The sequence below is a fragment of the Nelumbo lutea genome, chromosome 6 (assembly GCF_056320005.1).
Source record: "Nelumbo lutea isolate HS-2025 chromosome 6, American lotus-T2T, whole genome shotgun sequence".
Lineage (NCBI taxonomy): Eukaryota > Viridiplantae > Streptophyta > Magnoliopsida > Proteales > Nelumbonaceae > Nelumbo > Nelumbo lutea.
The window spans coordinates 32,384,822-32,402,650 of record NC_142689.1 but is presented as its reverse complement, the minus strand read 5'-3'; the positions used below and the strand labels follow the sequence as shown (position 1 = coordinate 32,402,650).

Sequence of the window (17,829 nt, the reverse complement as noted above, 5' to 3'; positions counted from 1 at the left end):
TATATTTTTTAACACATTTTGAAAATCTAAAATACATTAATTTAAATAAGGATATTGTTTTATAAATTCTAAGGTGCTATATTTTCTGTTTTAAAAAAATTAAAATCAACATATAAATAAATTATAAACTTTAAGCCTGTAAAATTAGAAGTAAAAAAAATTGCAAGAATACATGGTATATATACAATGTATCATGACCCAGCGGGGCAGGTCAGCCAAAACCCAAACCTGATTCAGGTCAAAGAATCAAAATCCCAACCCAACTCTAAACTAAATATATTTAACCCTAACCCCATCTTATAGGTTTGGAACAACCCAGATTTACCATTTAACCTGACCCATTGACACATATACCTATCCCCTTAGCCTCCTCAAATAGGAGGTGTAAAGGAGCAACTCAGATCTCCTAAATCTGTACATTGGGAATATCTCCCCATAGATTATTAACAAGCTTTATCTACAGCCATAGGTGTGAGTAGGGTTATTGTGGGTAGGAAATAGAGTTAAGCTAATTCATGAACTATTCAATGAGGACAAACCTATGCCTACACCGATCAAACAGCCTTTCCCAATCTTACATTGAAAATATCTCATTATGAAATAAAGCATTTCAGTAGGGAGATATTCTTAATGCAAGACAGTAAAGGCTGTTCGAATAGGCTTTGCCTTGAAGCTCAATTCGCTTAATACTCGAATCCAACTTAAAGTAATTGAGTTTGAGTTGAGCTCAATTCGAGATGAGTATTTGATTGAGCTGAGTCCCAGTTTTAAAATGCCCAACTGGAGTGGTTTCCGAAACTCGAATTTGTTCAAGGGCAACTTGCCAACTTGTGAGTATCGGCTCGAGTTGAAGATACCACCAAGGCACCAGCTAAGTCACCATCATCTCTTTGTTAAGAAAATTAGAAAAGGAATTAAATAAAATGCTGTTCAACTATAATACCAGAGTGACATATACCGAAAAACTTGTAACCTATAAAAAAAAATCAACCAGCATCAAATTTCACATATTGATTCTTTTTATTTAATTCCTTTTAATTTTAATAGCAAATTTATGGTACATGTTTTTCCGGTATATATGTATTATATATTTTTAAATTTTAAATATAACGTACATTAAATTTTATATTTTTAAATACAAATTTATTAATGGAATCCAAATGCTCAAATTAACTCCCCTAATATGAATGCCCTATACCACTAATCCCAAACACGAATAAAGGAAGAGGGTTGTATCTAAGGGTCTGTTTGATTTATGGTCAAAATCAAAGTTGGAATCCAAATCAAAATCCCCTGAATTAGAGTTGGAACCACCTATAACCTATTCCCCATGTTTGATTGGTTCGAATTTATTCATACTCCAATCTGTACTATTTTATTCATTTTGAGCTGAAATCAAAATCAACAAAAAAAATCAGTTTTGTATTAATTTATTAATATTTTATTATTTTTGTTATATTATTATTACTATTACTTAATTAGTATTTAATATTTAATATCTTTGTATTTTATTATTAATTTATTAATATATTATTATTTTACTAGTATTTATTACAAACTTATTAATAATTTATTACTTTATTAATAGTTTATTAATATTGCATTACCATTATTTTGTTATCAATTTAATAATTAAAATATTTATATTCTAATATAAATTTATTAATTTTTATTATGGTACTATTATGTTATTACTATTTACTAATATTTTATTAACATTCTTTAGTTTTTTATTATTATCTTATTATTACTTTGATAATATTTTATTATTTTACTAATATTTTATTAATGCTAGAGTTTAGAGATTTGTTTGTCAAGAGTTCTTTACTTAGAAATTATGGGATGGGAATCCCATTCGCAAGGGGGAATTTGAAATGGCCATTTCCTATAACGGAGAGCCCCATTCCACCAAAAGTGGGAACCGAAATCCCATTCAGACCAAACAAATAGTTAGAATAAAAAACGGGCCTTTTGATTTGAATTATAGGCAAAAACCAATTTGACCCTAAAATTCTTGTTAAACTCTCACGATCATAAATCAGAATGATGAACCCAAATGCTCATACCAGATTAGGCCAAAATGGAAATCGAATTTTCATTGGTAAAAGATATTTCAAATACATGACCGTAAAGCTTTATGTTTTGGAAATTGGGATCATAGAAACTTAAAGGAGATGCTCTAGCTCTAAGGCATATCTAAAAATATTATTTTTAGAATGTTATTTGCTTTTAATCAGTTTTTATTGAGTTTGTTGTTGGGTTATAGGAAAATTCGTTCCTAGGATATAATAGAGCCTTGAGTATGAAATTACAACTACCAAAGTTGAAGATTCTCCAATGAAACTTTTTATAAGATAGTAGTGTATAGGACTGAGAGAGACAAGTGTGTTTGCAATGAGAAGTGATCGAAAACGTGTGTGTCTGTTCTAATGAGTTTTCACAATAAGGGGTGTGTTTGTTCTGAAAAGGCTTTTTGCACAGTCACAAATTCAAATTATATGACTAATCATAGTTAGTTAACAGTTAACGTTTGAATAATGTCTTTTGATCACACCCGATCAAGTCATGGCCATTGGATTAACTTAAAATGTCAATGCCATTGTTTAGCCTTCAAGACCAAACACACCATTATGTATGGTTCAAATCAAATGCGACTTTCTGAGTGTCTATTTGTGAATTGTGAGTCATTACTTACGATTTTGCAATTTTGCAAATGACATAAATTGTGATTTACAATTCTACCCAATGTGTGACGTGATTTTGCAAAATTTGCAATCAACGGTTTGTGATTTCACAAGTCCTGTAGTCTTAGATCTACAATTTTGCAAAATTTGTAGTTTGCAATTTCTTACTATGTTATCGCAATTCTTCTCCTCGTATTATGTGTCATTGTACTAAAAATATAGTTAATTCATTCAAACCATGCAAACAATGCGTGCCTCTAAAACACCTCATTGCGTTGGACATATATATTATGCGATAATAAATTTCTATACTTCTAAAAAGTATAAGAAAATTCTTCTTTAAAAACCCAAAATTTAATAATTTTCTAATGTATAACAAGCATTAAAAGGAAGAAAACAAGCTAAAACTTCAAAACCATTTTTTAAGATGCATGTATGTATATTTTCTTCATGAAATTAATCAATCAAACACCTGTTCAATTGAATCTTTAATGAAATTAAATCCAACATGTGTACATACATTTTTTGTGAGGACAAAACCTCTAGATTCGCCACAAAAATGATGCTAGTATTTTGTAAAAGCTTATCCCGAACTGGTTTATTATCATCGCTAATTTCCTCTTAAGCCCCGTTAGCTTTTCGGTAAGTTATTTACCTAGGTAAATGCAATTATCTGGATAAGTTTTTCCTAGGAAACACTTACCTAGGTAAGTGCATTTATCCATGTTCTTTTATTTCTCATGTAAATAATGCAATAAGTATTTTAGCCATAAAAATCTATTATTAAAATGGACACTTTTGTCTTATTTAAACGTTGGCAAGTTTCTCCTTAGGTGAAAAAGTTATTTACCTACCTAAGAGATGGAGTATCCAAAAAAAATAAACTTTCCTCAATCATCACATAAATCTTAAAAATGAACATAGAATTCTTGGACAATGAAAATCTAAATCCCATTAACCAACTTTCTCCTCTCAAAATCCAAACAAAGATGGCCCCCTTAATTTTACTTTTATACGTTGGTTGATGCATGGGATGGGATGAGGACAGCAATGTTTAGTCGCGAGAAATAATTACGCCACCCAATTTAGAAAAGAGAATTTGGCGATTTTGAAAGCGAGACGACTGCAGGGGAGTAGGAGGGCGGTAAGGGGGCACGTCACATGGTGTGTCTTTAAAGTCAAAAGTGGAATGCCTAGCATTAGCATATGCACTTCGATGGTTTGATTTGCAATTGACTCTTATTTGTTTTGGGAGCTTGAATGCTTGATTGCGGCATATGAGCTGTTTGGATCTTTCTAGTCACATCAAAGAGTATTTTTAGAATTTTGTAATAAATGCATTTGGATTCATAATTGACTTTTCTCTCACCATGTTAACATTTGGTTTGAAATCTTTCTATTTTTTAATGGATAGACCATGGTAGACTTCCAAGTTTTCAGAATGTTCTTCTCTACTGAATAAAATAAAGTAAAATCGTAGGCGCGGATGATGCTGAAATTGGATTGAATCAAGTTCAAATATCGAAAATAAAATGTTACATATTAAAATATAATTAATAACCGTTGAAAAATGATGAAATAATTAAAATGTAAAAAAAAACTAAAATATAAATATATACATCAATTTTCAAATAACCAATATAGTTTATCTTAATATTTATTAGTATATGATTTTTAATAATTAATTTCAGCATTTATTAATAAGTACCACTAAGAAAAAATAAAATTTACTTAAATCTAAAAATGTATATAATTATAACAAATAAAATTGAGTAGCTTAGTGGCAAAGTTATGGGTATTAAAATCTAGTGACCAAGGTTCAAGTTTTGCAATTGTTAATATTTGTAGCTTTTTATACAAACATAATGAAATTAATGAGTGAGAGGATCATTAATTAGGTGCTAAAATTCAAATTTGAATTTAAATTTGTCTTAAATATTGGACTAATTAATGAAAAAAAAGTTAGACATAAACATAGGATTAACAAATTAATGGAAGAAGGGGAACCAACTTATTGACATATCCGAAACGGCCCAATATGGGCTTGTATTAGCCAATACATACAAAAATAAACGGAACAAATGATTTATACGCATTCCATATATCGGGTTCTTTCTGAAACGATACATACAACCTGATACCTTACGAAAAGAAACAAAACAATAGATAAGGTTGTTTGTGTTAGATTAGTTCTTCAACATCTGAAATTGCTTGATTTTACTATTTTACCCCTAAAAGAGATAGAGAGAAAAAGGGAGAAGAATGGGATGTTTTCCAACTAGTCTTTGCAAGAGAGAGAGAGAGGGAAGAGTGGTGGCCGGTGGTGATGAACAGGGGAGCGCCGAGGACAAAGGGGTGATGAGAACAAGGGAATCGAACGAAGGGAAGAAATGAGAGAGAGAGAGAGAGAGAGAGAGAGAGAGAAGAAGAAGAAGAAGAAGAAGAAGAAGAAGGCCAGAGGAAGCAGCTTGTTGTCACTGGTTCGCTGCTTCGTCAAGTGGAGAAGATGAATAGTGCCTGAAACGTGTCTTATTAGTTCAGATCATTTTAAGGTTGTTTTGGTCTTTTGGCCAGGTCTGAAACGTGTCTATCGTGTTCAATGCTTGGCCTGTGTCTTATTAGTTCAGATTTGAAAATTCATTTCATACCTCTATTCAAACACACATTCAAACATGTCTAGCATATGAAAAGTAACATTTTCAGACTTCTAAGGTCTGAAAATTATTATCAAACACCAACATTAATTTTTATCCACTAAAAAGCAATAAGCCATTATGGTTACTTAATTGGCCTCTTAATCCTAAAGAACTACTTTAGATTATATTTCTAATATATAAATTTATTAATGAAATTATAAAAAATAGATATTAGAAAATTAAAATGCAAACGGTGGCATGTGTCTAGGTTAACAAATAGACAAAGGCTTGGGGAAGTTGCTTGATCTGATATCAAGGTCCCTCCTGTCGAGTTAACTTTGGCTGTTGGGGCCAACAACCTTTCCTGTTGAGAGTGTTTTTGGGGACTCTGGATTTCCTGTTCACGATAACTCTGCCCACGCCTACCCACAATACACTACCAATACTATGTAGAGGATGGGATATTCTCCATGTGTGACTGCGATAAACATGGGCAGAGTTCTCGTGGGCAGGAGATCCGGACTCGTTTTTGGGCCAGACACATTCACTTATTCACGCCCATGTCTTTCTTTTTGATCAAAATAAAATAGGAGAAATTACTAATTTTCCCACTGTCAAGATAACGTGGCATTCCCAAAAGCACTCTCAACAGCATAGACTGTTAGCTCCTAACGGCCAAAGTTTTTCCCGTCATGCCTTTCCCATAACCGCTTGTGTTGATCAGGCATAACTTTTACTTTTTGAAGCCATAAGGCAGAATTCATTAATAAATATTACAGTCCAGAGAAATCAAAGAAGAAAAAAAGGATATATATATATATAAATCAGACTACTCTTGAATAAAAGAAGAAGATAACCATGAGAATTGGGAGAAAATAGCTTGAACAATCTCTACGAATGGCACAAAAGTCATGAAAACACCAAATCATAGGGTCATCTACCTCCAACAGAGATTATTTCAGTAATCGAAACTCCCTCAACAGTAAGATGAGCACTAAGTGAGATGCTTTTCTGAAAAAAAAAAAACAAATAAATATCCTCACATTAATCATGTCCTCATCTTTCTCATGACACCCTAATAATTAAGGATATGCAAAAAGGGATGGCAACTATAAAAAGGGTTGATCGGAACCATTTGAGGCAAGAATTTAGATCTCATTTTAGGGATTCCCACTCATGTGCAACCTTTCTATCTCAACAAATATTTGATAAATGCTGGGCTGGTTCGGGTTGAGGTCACTCTTTGGCCCATATAAGTCCTACCGATGTAATTTTGGCAGTGTTTGGCATTGATGTTGTTGCTTCAGAAAACAATGATACATGAGTGTCATGTTGGAAAAATCAATGTTTCAGGAAACGCCAATATGTTTGCAACCATTTTTCCATGAAAAGCGGTGCTCCAAGTCATGTCTTGGAAATCAAGAATGTGTGGTTTAGAACAATGTTGAATTCGGCATTTTATCAGATTGTAACTGGTTGCTGTCAATGAGGACATGATGTGCAGTGACATTGACTTCCTATAATAAGTACCTGTGCTGAAAACAGATATGGAGAACTGGTACCAAACATAAGGTGTTGTTGTTGCTCTAGAAAATGTCCTACCTGATAGCAACATTTCTAAACAAAAAAATAATAAAACGAGACCATTTTCTCAAAAAACAGTGCTTCCAACCCACACATATACAGCAAAAACAGTATTATATCTGCAGTACTGATGCCAAACATATACTTCAGTTACGCCCTCAGTTTGATGACTCCCAGAGATCCAGCTGACAAGGAAAAAAATCGTCAATGCTTTTTTTTTTTAATCTAATTAGTACATTCAAAAATTTAATGAGAATGCCGTGATTGACCATTCAAATACAATTGCTTGTAAAAAAGAAAAAAATAAAAAAAAGAGTGAAAAAGAAAAATAAAACACAAAGAAAGGGGCTACTATTAAACCCAGATTGGACATAAAATCGGTAAGCTCATTGGAGCCAAAAATACTGTAAAAAGGCAGTCTCTGAAAGTACATCAGTTCAACCATCCCAGGTAATAGAGGAACGGGTGAGGCAAAGTAGGATGCACGAGGCCCACTGGCCATAATATGGAGAATTTTGTTTTACTATAAATCCGGAGGTTTAGTTTTGTGCATTTGGAAGGATGTCAATTGACCATCTTCGTAACTAGGCCATTCACAAGCTAATAATATTGGAAATATTTCCACACTTGTATATTTTTATTCATGAGATGATGTTCCCAATAGCTCAAATGTTGTGAAGTGGGTGCAAGAACCAACTTGTTGAGGAGAAACCGAGATTCTGTTGCTTCTTCATGGTGGTCCAGAACCTAGGTGTATCCCTTTTTCTGAACAATCAAATATTTGGTAAAAAAAATCTGAGTAAGAAAGGTTGGCAACTGGTAACCCTAAATTGGGAGTCCAATATTTTCAGATTTGGATTTGATGAAAATAAGGAAGAACAAAAGAGAAAAGGGAAATTAGCGGCAGTTACATATCAGGAGTCGATATTCCACTTAAACCCATTCTGTGGCTAATTGGAATTTGCTCCTCATAGAGCATTCCTCGTACCAATCCCACAGTCATCCCACCGTATAATGGAAACATCTTACTATGAATATTAAATACAAGTATAAAAGATGTTCTCGATGTGCATCCAAAACATGCTGTGAAGACGGTGTGAGGAACAGATCCGGACTCTGGCTTTGTTCAGATTAGTGTATTTGGAATTGGAGGGAAGAATTGGATTTATCAATTATGGGCTCATGCTTGGTGCTATGGTAAAATATCAGGCTAAAAGACATTAGATCGCAGGTTGAGCCTGAGAGGCGACGCCAGAACAGCCACTTTGTACAGAAAAATCCCAAAGGTTAGCTCCAGCCCCATGTCTGTCTAGCTCACCCTTCCAACACCCCCACAGAGAGCTAAGACCAACAATTGAGTGATGAACCTTTTAATTGGATTTATAAATTCGGTCTAAGGCCAACAATTGAGTAATGAACCTTTTAATTATAAATTCAGTGCCCTTCCCACCTTCTTCTTCTTCTTCTTCTTCTTCTTCTTCTTCTTCATGGAATTAGAAACATGGGAAAGGAGCCTGCACAAAGAGAATTCACATTCCACTCCCATGATCCAAATACAAACCTAATAGACTTTAGAAGAAATGCTCCCACCTTCTCACTTTTAAGCTGTGTTTGGTTTGAGCCACAGCACATCCCAATTGTGTATTGGGAACATCCAATGCACACTGAGATGTGCATGTGGGGTGCCTGTGGGACACTGATGTGATCTCGTTTGGTTTTAAAGAAAATGTAGGGAGAGGAAAGAAAAGGCAGGAAAAGGAAGGGAAACCAAACACAAATAAATCTAGTTTTATAACCCTACCTTTCTAATGGAGTTTGGGTAATGAACCACGTAACATATAATAATCAGAGTTTCACTTCTTTTTCCTAATTTTATCTTTATGATAATGATGAGAAGAGGTCAACTGCCTGTAATAAATAAGCCATTTGTTTGAAGTCAAACTACAACAGGTTTTTGGTCTACACTGTAAGACTGACTCCCAATGCACAAGGATAAATAGATCATACAGTAGGAATACCAACAGGCTACAGCCCTAATTAGTTTCAGAGAATATAATGTGTCCATCGTGGCCTAATTCTATCAGTATTGAATACTTCATATGCTATTTGAAACCTAGAATGGGCCAAAAAGGAAATAAATGAAACAATATCAGGTATAAAAATGAATCGAAACTAAACAAGACATTTCTCTATTACAAATTGGATCTATTAAAATGGTATTCCAACCGGTTCTCCTCCAACGAAGGGGGATGAAATGGTTTCAGCAGAAGTCTCTCTCTCTCTCTGAAAGGAAACCTTACAGCATCTAGCATAAACATCCAACACACTAATGGTTCAAATAGTGCATGGTTCAAATAGTGCAAGAGTCAGAAACCTCAGTAATCTTACAAACATTCCCAACCTAACCACAACATATCACGAGATACAACAGAGTTGTTGGACAAAAATCTGACTAACGTATTCAGGCCATCATGTCTCTTTCACCTGCTCAACATTATCACCATACCAGCTGTACAACGATGGCAATGATATTGAGAGCTATCAGAGGCAATCTCAAGTACTGGACTGCATAGATGAGCCCTATAAGCTGTCCTTTCAGCGTTTTAGTCCTGCCTCCTGAGACTTCTGAAAAGCTCCATCCCCTAGGAGAAAGAAACCGGTCCTCATTCAATATTGCCAATGCATTTGCGAGAAGCAGAAAACCTTCCATCAGCCTCCAGAAACCCATAGCCTGCATGGCAAGGTGGACATGATCAATTCAGAGAGACCTTCAATTAAATTCAACCTTTTCAGCATCTAATTCTAAAAGCAGAAATATCACTTACAAAACGTTGCAGTCTAGAGTATAGTAGGATTGATAACTTAATGACCATCAATCGATCTTTCTTCCTTAGAAGAATGTAAGTATTGAATTGTATTAAAAAATATGGCACCGAGTAGATGAGAGAACATACGCATGTACCTCTTGTAATAAAATATCACAATTGTAACATTACCACCAAAGCAACTGCAGCTCTATTTGTGTTCATGAGTGTGACCAGGAAGGGGCATTCTGCTTCTAGACTCTTCTTTCCACATGGGAGTGGTGCTTCAGGTGAGGGGAGGAGAAAGGAGAGGCTCCAAGGTGAATTGAATCATGTTGGACTTTCAACACATGTTCTACTGGAAAACCTTGGGCTTGGGGTACTATTAAAGCCAAAGTTCTGCTCCTGTCACAGCCTAAACTATTTCTGTCACTTGATTTTTAGAGGATTGGAATAGAAGTTGTCCTAGACCAAACAAATGGATAAGAGGGTTGTCAAGGGTCCAGTGGCACCTTGTTCATGTCATCAGGGAAGCATGGTCCTTCACTTCCAGGTTGAAGTGGAACTTGTTCATTTGAATTCTCTGTCTGCTAAATATTATTACTAAGGCAAGGTTTGTTTGCAGTGGAAATTTCAAATGCATTGGTGTAAATGCATGGCAGTGCAAATAGGCTTAGTGTAAATTCCAGTTTACTTTAGCCCCAGATTTGACTGTCTTATTTGTTTATGAGAAGTGAAATGATGTGGTTCTCACCTTATATAAAAGAGAATGGGGGTAGTACGAGGGTTATTTGTTTGGGAGTGAGGTAGGAAGCAAGATGATGTGGTCCCCAATTTATGTGAGAGAGAATTGAAGTAGGAAGATGGTAAAAAATTGCACCGGCTTTATTAATGATAAGTAAAATTTCCATCAGCTTTTGAGTTGTAAAGTTTGCACCAACAAACGGAACCTAATGATCTTGCTAGATCAGGTGTCTCTAGACTGGCTTTGCTGCATCATACATTCCTCTTGTTGCTTTTAGACCTAAACTTTTGTTTCTCTTCTCATCAGCCTTCTCTGTCTATTTTTTTACTTTGATCTTTTTCCCCGAGAAAATAAAGTCTTCTTCATTAATTATTAGTTTCTCAAAAAAAAGTCTTCATTAATTAGAAAGTGTATATTGCATCCAAGATAGTCATGAATATCTTTTCCTAAACACTAGATTGGAAAATGATACAAATGCTTAGACAACAAGCTCTCAGAAATCTGGTATTAAGCAACTCTGTGCATTGCTTCATGATATTATTCTTTATTCCTGAAAGTAGAAAAATATTTTTCTCATGTAATGGTGGGCTGGTTAACCAATAACCATTTGTTTTTTTTTTTTTGATTAATATAACCATTTGTTAACTGTTAATAAACAAAAAGATGACACTGATACCACAGTTCAAGTTGTTACTATTAAACATTTTTATAGCATAAAGATAAATTTCCTTTACATAGTTTCATCTGAAATCCAAAATATGAATTCCAAATATGAAATAATATAAAGCTATAATCATGTATAATCTTAAAAGTTTTAACTTAAGCCCCAAGGCTCAGTTTGAAAAGAGTACAAATACAAATATAGAGTGCAAAACCTTTGTATTTTGTACTATTTCATATGTATTTGCACTGTATATATTTGTATTTTTACTCTTTCCAAACTGAGCCTTAAAGTGCATAGCCAGGGAAGGAAGGAGAACAAGAGGAAGATTGATTAGACTGAATATATCCTGAACACAAGACCATGTGGAAGTATTTTCTCCAATCCACACATGTGCAGACAAATACAAATACACTTGTGCATGTGATATACTATTTTAAATTAATACTTGAAGCTTCAAATTAGACGAAAACATAAACACCAGAAAAATGACGCTGTTTCTCTCCTTTAACAAACACCATAAGAAATTTTGCCCTTTTCACTTGATGTTCACTTGGTCAGAGCCTATCTCTTTGTTTTATTAATGCTTTTAACTGTTTTTCCTTGGTCAGGAGTTATTGTATTTGTGGATTGGATACACATTTGCTCTGAAATTCCAAAATCACATTCTAAGGTCTAGAGCATTGTCCCATTGAGAAAATTTGAACACTAAATTGTTGACACAAAAAAAGCAAGAAATGATGTAGAGACTAGAATATTACAATAAAAACAGAGATCATATGTATTATCACAAGTAAGAAATGATGAAGAAGATGAAAGGAGATTTTGATTATTGGTAATTTGATATTTTCTAAAGAGTGATTTACATGATTTGCAGGATGACACTAGTTAGAGACAACCATAAGGCTACATTTGGGAAGAGAGCAAATGCAAACTGTAATCGTGAGCATTCGGATGTTAGAGAACTCTTGTTTGTCTCACCAAATGGGGGATTCTTGCTCTTCTTACAAGAAATTCGAGATCAGTAAGAGAACCACTTCTCATTGATGGGGAAGCCGATTGACGGGGAATTGGTGACTGCAGGCCTCCCTACATTTTCTCTTGGTAATCAGCATGCAGAACTACTTCTCATTGATGAGGAAGCCGATTCTGCCTGCCATCAATATGACCATCGATCTCTGTCAAAGTGTTTCAGTGCCAATAATCTTCACCCGCCACTGCCACAAGTCACTGTCAGGCTACAGCATACTGGGGGAGTGGTGGAACAACGACCTGATCATCGACAAGACAGGTGGAGGTGAAACTGTTGCCTAAGTTGGGTCAGAAGGGCGGCGACAAGGTGGTGGAGAAGAACACTTACAGTGTGTTTCAAGGGAAGGGATTGGAGCAGTATTTGGTGGATAGGGGAATTAAGGAGGTGATAATCACAGGGGTTATGACGAACTTGTGTTGTGAAACAATAACAAAAGAGGCATTCGTGAGAGGGTTTAGGGTTTTCTTCTTGATGGATGTGACAACCACTTTGACAAGAGAGCTGCATGAAGGTAGCCATTGATGACACTCAGCCGTGGAGTTCCTCGGAGACAAGAGGCGATGGAGAGAGAAAAATCAGTGTTCTATTTCCATCAATGGAAAAATGAGAACACAGGTTTGCTTCCAAAATTTTGATGTACAAATTATGTGTCAAAATCGAGGGAAAATACTGACAAGATTGCATTTTTTCACTTGATTTTTGGGGTTCTTTCACACCTTTACCAAACAATGGGAAAAGTGACCTGGAGTGCATTTATGCACCGAACCGGGTTTTGTGCTCTTCCCAAATGGAGCCTAAAGAGAAATATAGAGAAGCTGAATTTTCTCTATGGATCCAATATGTATTTTGATTATGCTGTTTCTTTTGGATCAGTGGCAAGATTTGTAAAATTTCTTTCTCAGTTAGGTTTTGACTTTTGATAGAGCTATATGAGATAATTCTTTTGGTTTTTAATTCAACATTTAAGGCATGTAGAGTGGAAGCAAAACAAGGAGCAGAAATAAGTGATCTAAGCAGAGAAGTGGATTCATAAATTTACCTTATGCACATTGATGTTATGCAACCAATGTTCCAAAGGATAAAATCTTTAAAAAGACCTGAAAGCCCCCACCATTCAGACACGTGGCTTTTTCAAATTTAGACACATGGCATTTTTGAGAAGTTGCTGTTAAAGTCCACAGCCCACTACCACTATTCAGACAAGTGGCCTTCTCATTTTCTAGAAAACTAGGCACATGGCAATTTCTAAAAAATTCCTGCTAAAGCCCACAACCCACTACCAGGCTACAGCCCCCCACCATTCAGACACATGGCCTTCACATTTTTCTGAAAAGCTAGACACGTGGCATTTTTTGAGAAGTTGCTGCTAAAGCCCACAACCCACTACCACCGTTTTCAATCCATTCCTAAAAAATGCAGAAAATGCAAAAGTGGTTATCCACAACTACTTCTGCCTATATTCTATCAATCTCGGTTAATCATTAACCCTCTACGTATCATAACAAAAGAAAACTATCCATATTCTAGTAATTATTGAAAAGATATTTTTTTAAATAAATATTTCTTGAAATTTTAATAATTATTTAAAATATTAATAAGTATAAATTTAGCATTAATGATTCCATAATGTAAATTTTAACATTACTAATTCCCCGTACTTATTATGGGGTCTTTCACTAGTTAAAAATAAAAAGACACTCCATCTATAGGGATGAGGGAAAGGACAAAGAGAACAGGAAAAATACAAGCATAAAGTAGGCAGATCAGGTACACAAAGTTCCTCCAAAGGCTACTCTAGTAAGTCCAAATCTAAGTCACTAGATTGTAATGTGAAGCAAGAACATGATTTGCCAATTCTTTGCTATTCTTACATATGAAAAACACATGGGAAGGACTTAGGAACCAAGCCTTTTATCCTCTGCTGAAATAAATCACCAATAATTTTACTCTTCTAAATCACCTTCAAATAGAGATGAGGTGGGACCACATCAGATAGCTCTGAGCCTCTGACAAGGAGGAATGAGGACTTGAGGCATTACTATTTAGCAATCTACATAAGATGAGAAAAAGAAAGTACAATTTGCACTGGCCTCCCAAAACCCTCACATCAACACCCTTCAGGTCCATAAAGACATCCTTTAGCAAGTCTAAAGAAAATCACTACCTCTTCACTCCCAAGATCCCTTAAGCCCTACTTGAAACTGAAATCCTAATGGGGGGCAAGCTAAACTAAGAAGACAAGAAGATGGCATTTATACAAATGCATGGAGAAAAGAAAAGGATTGGGTAACAAAAGCAAACAGGGTCAATCACCCCCCCCCCCAACACACACACACAAGTAGGACATTTTTACAAGTTGCTTCCTATTCTTGCTTGGCTCCTACATGAAGAAATCATTTTTGTAAGGGGCACAAATTTGGTCATATCTCAAGTGGGTAAGAGTATGCCAGAAGCCTCTTAGGCAAAATAATCTCCCATTGTCATCCACGCATTTTAAGGTTTTTTATCTCAATGAGACCTTTTCTTAAGAAGATACAGAAAATTAAGGCCCCATTTGGCATCAATTCTAAAAATTCTGATTCTCAGAATCCTTCAAGAAAAGAATGGATTCTGAGAATTCTCATTTTCAGAATTCGCAGATGCATTTGACACATTCATCTAATTCCTGTTTCTCAAAATCCGAATCACGTTTGACATCACCCTATTTCCTTAGATCAAATCTTCAAATGAGAAATGCATAAAACCATGTCAACTCTTAAACATGAATCCACTTCAAACTACTCTACCATATTGATTCTTAATTTATTGTTCACTTTTTTGGTAAATCTAATTAATACTCTCCAGAGAAAAATAAACATGATCATCCACCTATTACTGATTTACTTCACATGAAACCTTTGACTTATTAGAATAAGTTGAGGGTTTCACACTAAGACAAGTGTAGGGATTGTGGCTTGTTAATTTTCCTCTAGATATTCAGCACAAACAAGAGAAGAAGAAAAATAGAAAAACAATAGAGAAGAATTCTTAGGTTGGAATTTACCACCTGCAATCAAAATTGACTTTAAAAATGCTCCCTAGAATTTCTGCCTTAAGCTCAACATCTCCCCAGCAGGTGTGCCAAAGAAGATGAAGAGAAATTTCTTTGAATCCTGAATTCTACTGTTATTTCTTCCGGTCTTTGATTTTTCTATGCTAGCATACATACCACATATGTTGCTAATTGCCATGTAATAATTTTTTTCAAAGCAGGGTTTGAATCCTGTGTATATAACTTCAAATGTAAATGCTAAAGTTTGCAATAGACAGCCCAAACAAATGGAGGCAATTCCCAACTTTGAAGCAAAATATGAATCCTGGAAAATACACATCCAGTACCCTTGGTTCATATGATTCTTTTAACTAGACAGCCCAAGCAAATGGAGGCAATTCCCAACTTAACTATCAATCTCATCCACCAACTCCTCTTTGTGAATGCTCTAGTATTTCCTAAAGAAGCTATTGCCACTAAATCTTCGTAACTTCCAGTGAATCCAACTTCCAATTCCTCTGTTTTATGTTTCTTTTAAAGCTCAATGTCCCATTGATACGAATCAGTCTGAAATACCTATTCTCAACAGTAAGAAATAAGAAATCCCAGCAATGCAAAATCAACTAAAGCAATCAAATTGAAAGACAAAGATCAATCAACCAACCAAAAATGAATAAATAAATAAACAACAATAATTAGAGAGAGAGAGAGAGATTATTAGAATTAAGAAAAGAGATCAATAAAATTCAAACTCAAAACAAATTGCATTCCAATAGAATATGATGACAAAGGCGGCAACTTTATCAAGTTAGGCCAAAAACAGCATCTAGGGTTGAGCTCTGAACCCACAACGCCCAATCAGTCGATCAAAAAACCAGAGGCTTTCCAAAATCCTTCAACCTCTAAACTCAAGAACAATAGAAAGAGGGAAAAAAAGGAAAGACCATAATGATTGAATGGGAATTCAAAGCATACCTGTGGATGTGCGTTCCTGGAAATGGAGCGAATGATGGGATGTGCTTTCTTGTGGAGTGAATCGTCGCTTCTGCGTCACTAGAAAGGACAGAACAAAGAAAGACAGATTTGACTAAAAATAATTAAGAGAAGAAGAGGGAAGAAAAATGAGTGTTTATAAGAGAACATGAAAAATGAAAGATCGGTTTATTGTAAGAGAAAAAGGAAAAAAAGAAGAAGGAGAACCCAAAACGTTCGAAGTTCGAACCAGGGCTTTTTCTTGACCTGTGAGTATTTAAAACACGAAATGACGTGATTGTCCATGTTCGCATGTGGATCATGGGCACACTTGTTCGTAAATTTAAAGGATTTCATAGCGAAAATTGTTATGATGAGAATTTCTCATCTAAAGGGTCTCTCAGTACAATCTTTACTCTTCATTTTCTGGTATCTCTACTTTCACTAAGAAGATTAAAAAAGTACAACTATAACTATCCAAAGGATGGCTAAACAGACCAAATTCTGCCCACTTAAACTGTACCCTTAACTCCCTTGCTAAGTACAATGTTTCCCTCAACTGTTGCCTCCAAGGCCATCACAACTTATTGTCTTGCTTAAGCTTCCAGATGAAAAAAGGTTTAACACCGATGTTGATCTCGATCTCCACTACCTTCAAGCAGATAAACTAACCACAGCAAACATCACGATCCCTCTTATTACCTACTAACCTAATTTCGTGACCGATAATATACCAACAACCATTAAATACGCTAAATCTATACCATTAAAGAAAAATTGGAGTTCTTTCTACTGCATGAAAAGCAGGGAAAATAAAAATAAGAAAAAAATTCTTTAAATCAAAGAAAGTCTGAATAAGAAACTTATCTACACATTCATGCTCAGATAAAGACATGAGAAAGTAATCGACAAAACAACATAAAGTTTAGGAATCACATGAACCCATTTCGATTATTACATCCAAATCACAATAAGCCGGAAAAATACAAAACCAAGAATTTATAATGGCACTACACGAGAGACCCATACCAGTTATCAGCGAGCTATCGGAGCGGCGAGCAGTTCGGCAAGGGGTTGAATCGGGAAAGTGCGAGGAGCACCGATTAGAGTAATTCGCGAACGGCGAGAGTTAATAAGCAGGACTGCAGGAGGAAGGCTAACACCACTCCCGCGTGCAGATCGGAATCTGTATGTCACTTTGTTCCCCTAACTTTAAAATAAGATAATTCATTAACGAACATAAGAATCTAGTACTTACTATTAATTAATAGTTAATTAGTCATTAAGTGACATTTTAAAAAGACATAAATATCCTTTCATTGTCATCTAATTTTCTTTATCAACTATCTTAATATTCATAAAAAATTAATAGTTTCAAATCCTTTCCTCTTTTATTTAAGAAAATTGGGGTCACCAAAATGTCCACTCAAATGTGACCCCAATTTTCTTAAATGAAAAAAGCAATGATTTAGGACTTTTAATTTTTTTGTCAATATTTAGATGGTTGATAAAGAAAATTAAAGAACACTTGAAGGGTATTTGCGTCTTTTTCAAATGCCACTTAATGATTGGTTAACGGCTAGTTAACGATAGGTACTGGATTGTCACATTTTAAAAGCTTGGATACTGAAATGTTGCATTTTAAAGTTTAGGGGCCAAAACAGCACTAGGCTTAAAGT

At 35.0% G+C, this 17,829-nt stretch overlaps 1 protein-coding gene across 2 annotated transcripts; it reads right to left on the bottom strand.

Moving 5' to 3' along the window:
• Positions 1-9,066: 9,066 nt before the first annotated feature.
• On the bottom strand, positions 9,067-17,364 carry LOC148848396 (protein transport protein yos1-like). Of its 2 annotated transcripts, XM_088951245.1 has the most exons (3): positions 17,180-17,358; positions 16,154-16,231; positions 9,067-9,635 (listed from the first exon to the last, which is right to left on the bottom strand). In XM_088951245.1, the coding sequence occupies exon 3, from the start codon at positions 9,630-9,632 to the stop codon at positions 9,402-9,404; it is 231 nt and encodes a 76-aa protein (XP_088807371.1). In that variant the 5' UTR covers positions 9,633-9,635; positions 16,154-16,231; positions 17,180-17,358; the 3' UTR covers positions 9,067-9,401. The 2 variants fall into 2 exon arrangements, with proteins under 2 accessions (XP_088807371.1, XP_088807373.1); XM_088951247.1 differs by lacking the exon at positions 16,154-16,231 and having other exon boundaries at positions 17,180-17,364.
• Positions 17,365-17,829: the final 465 nt, after the last annotated feature.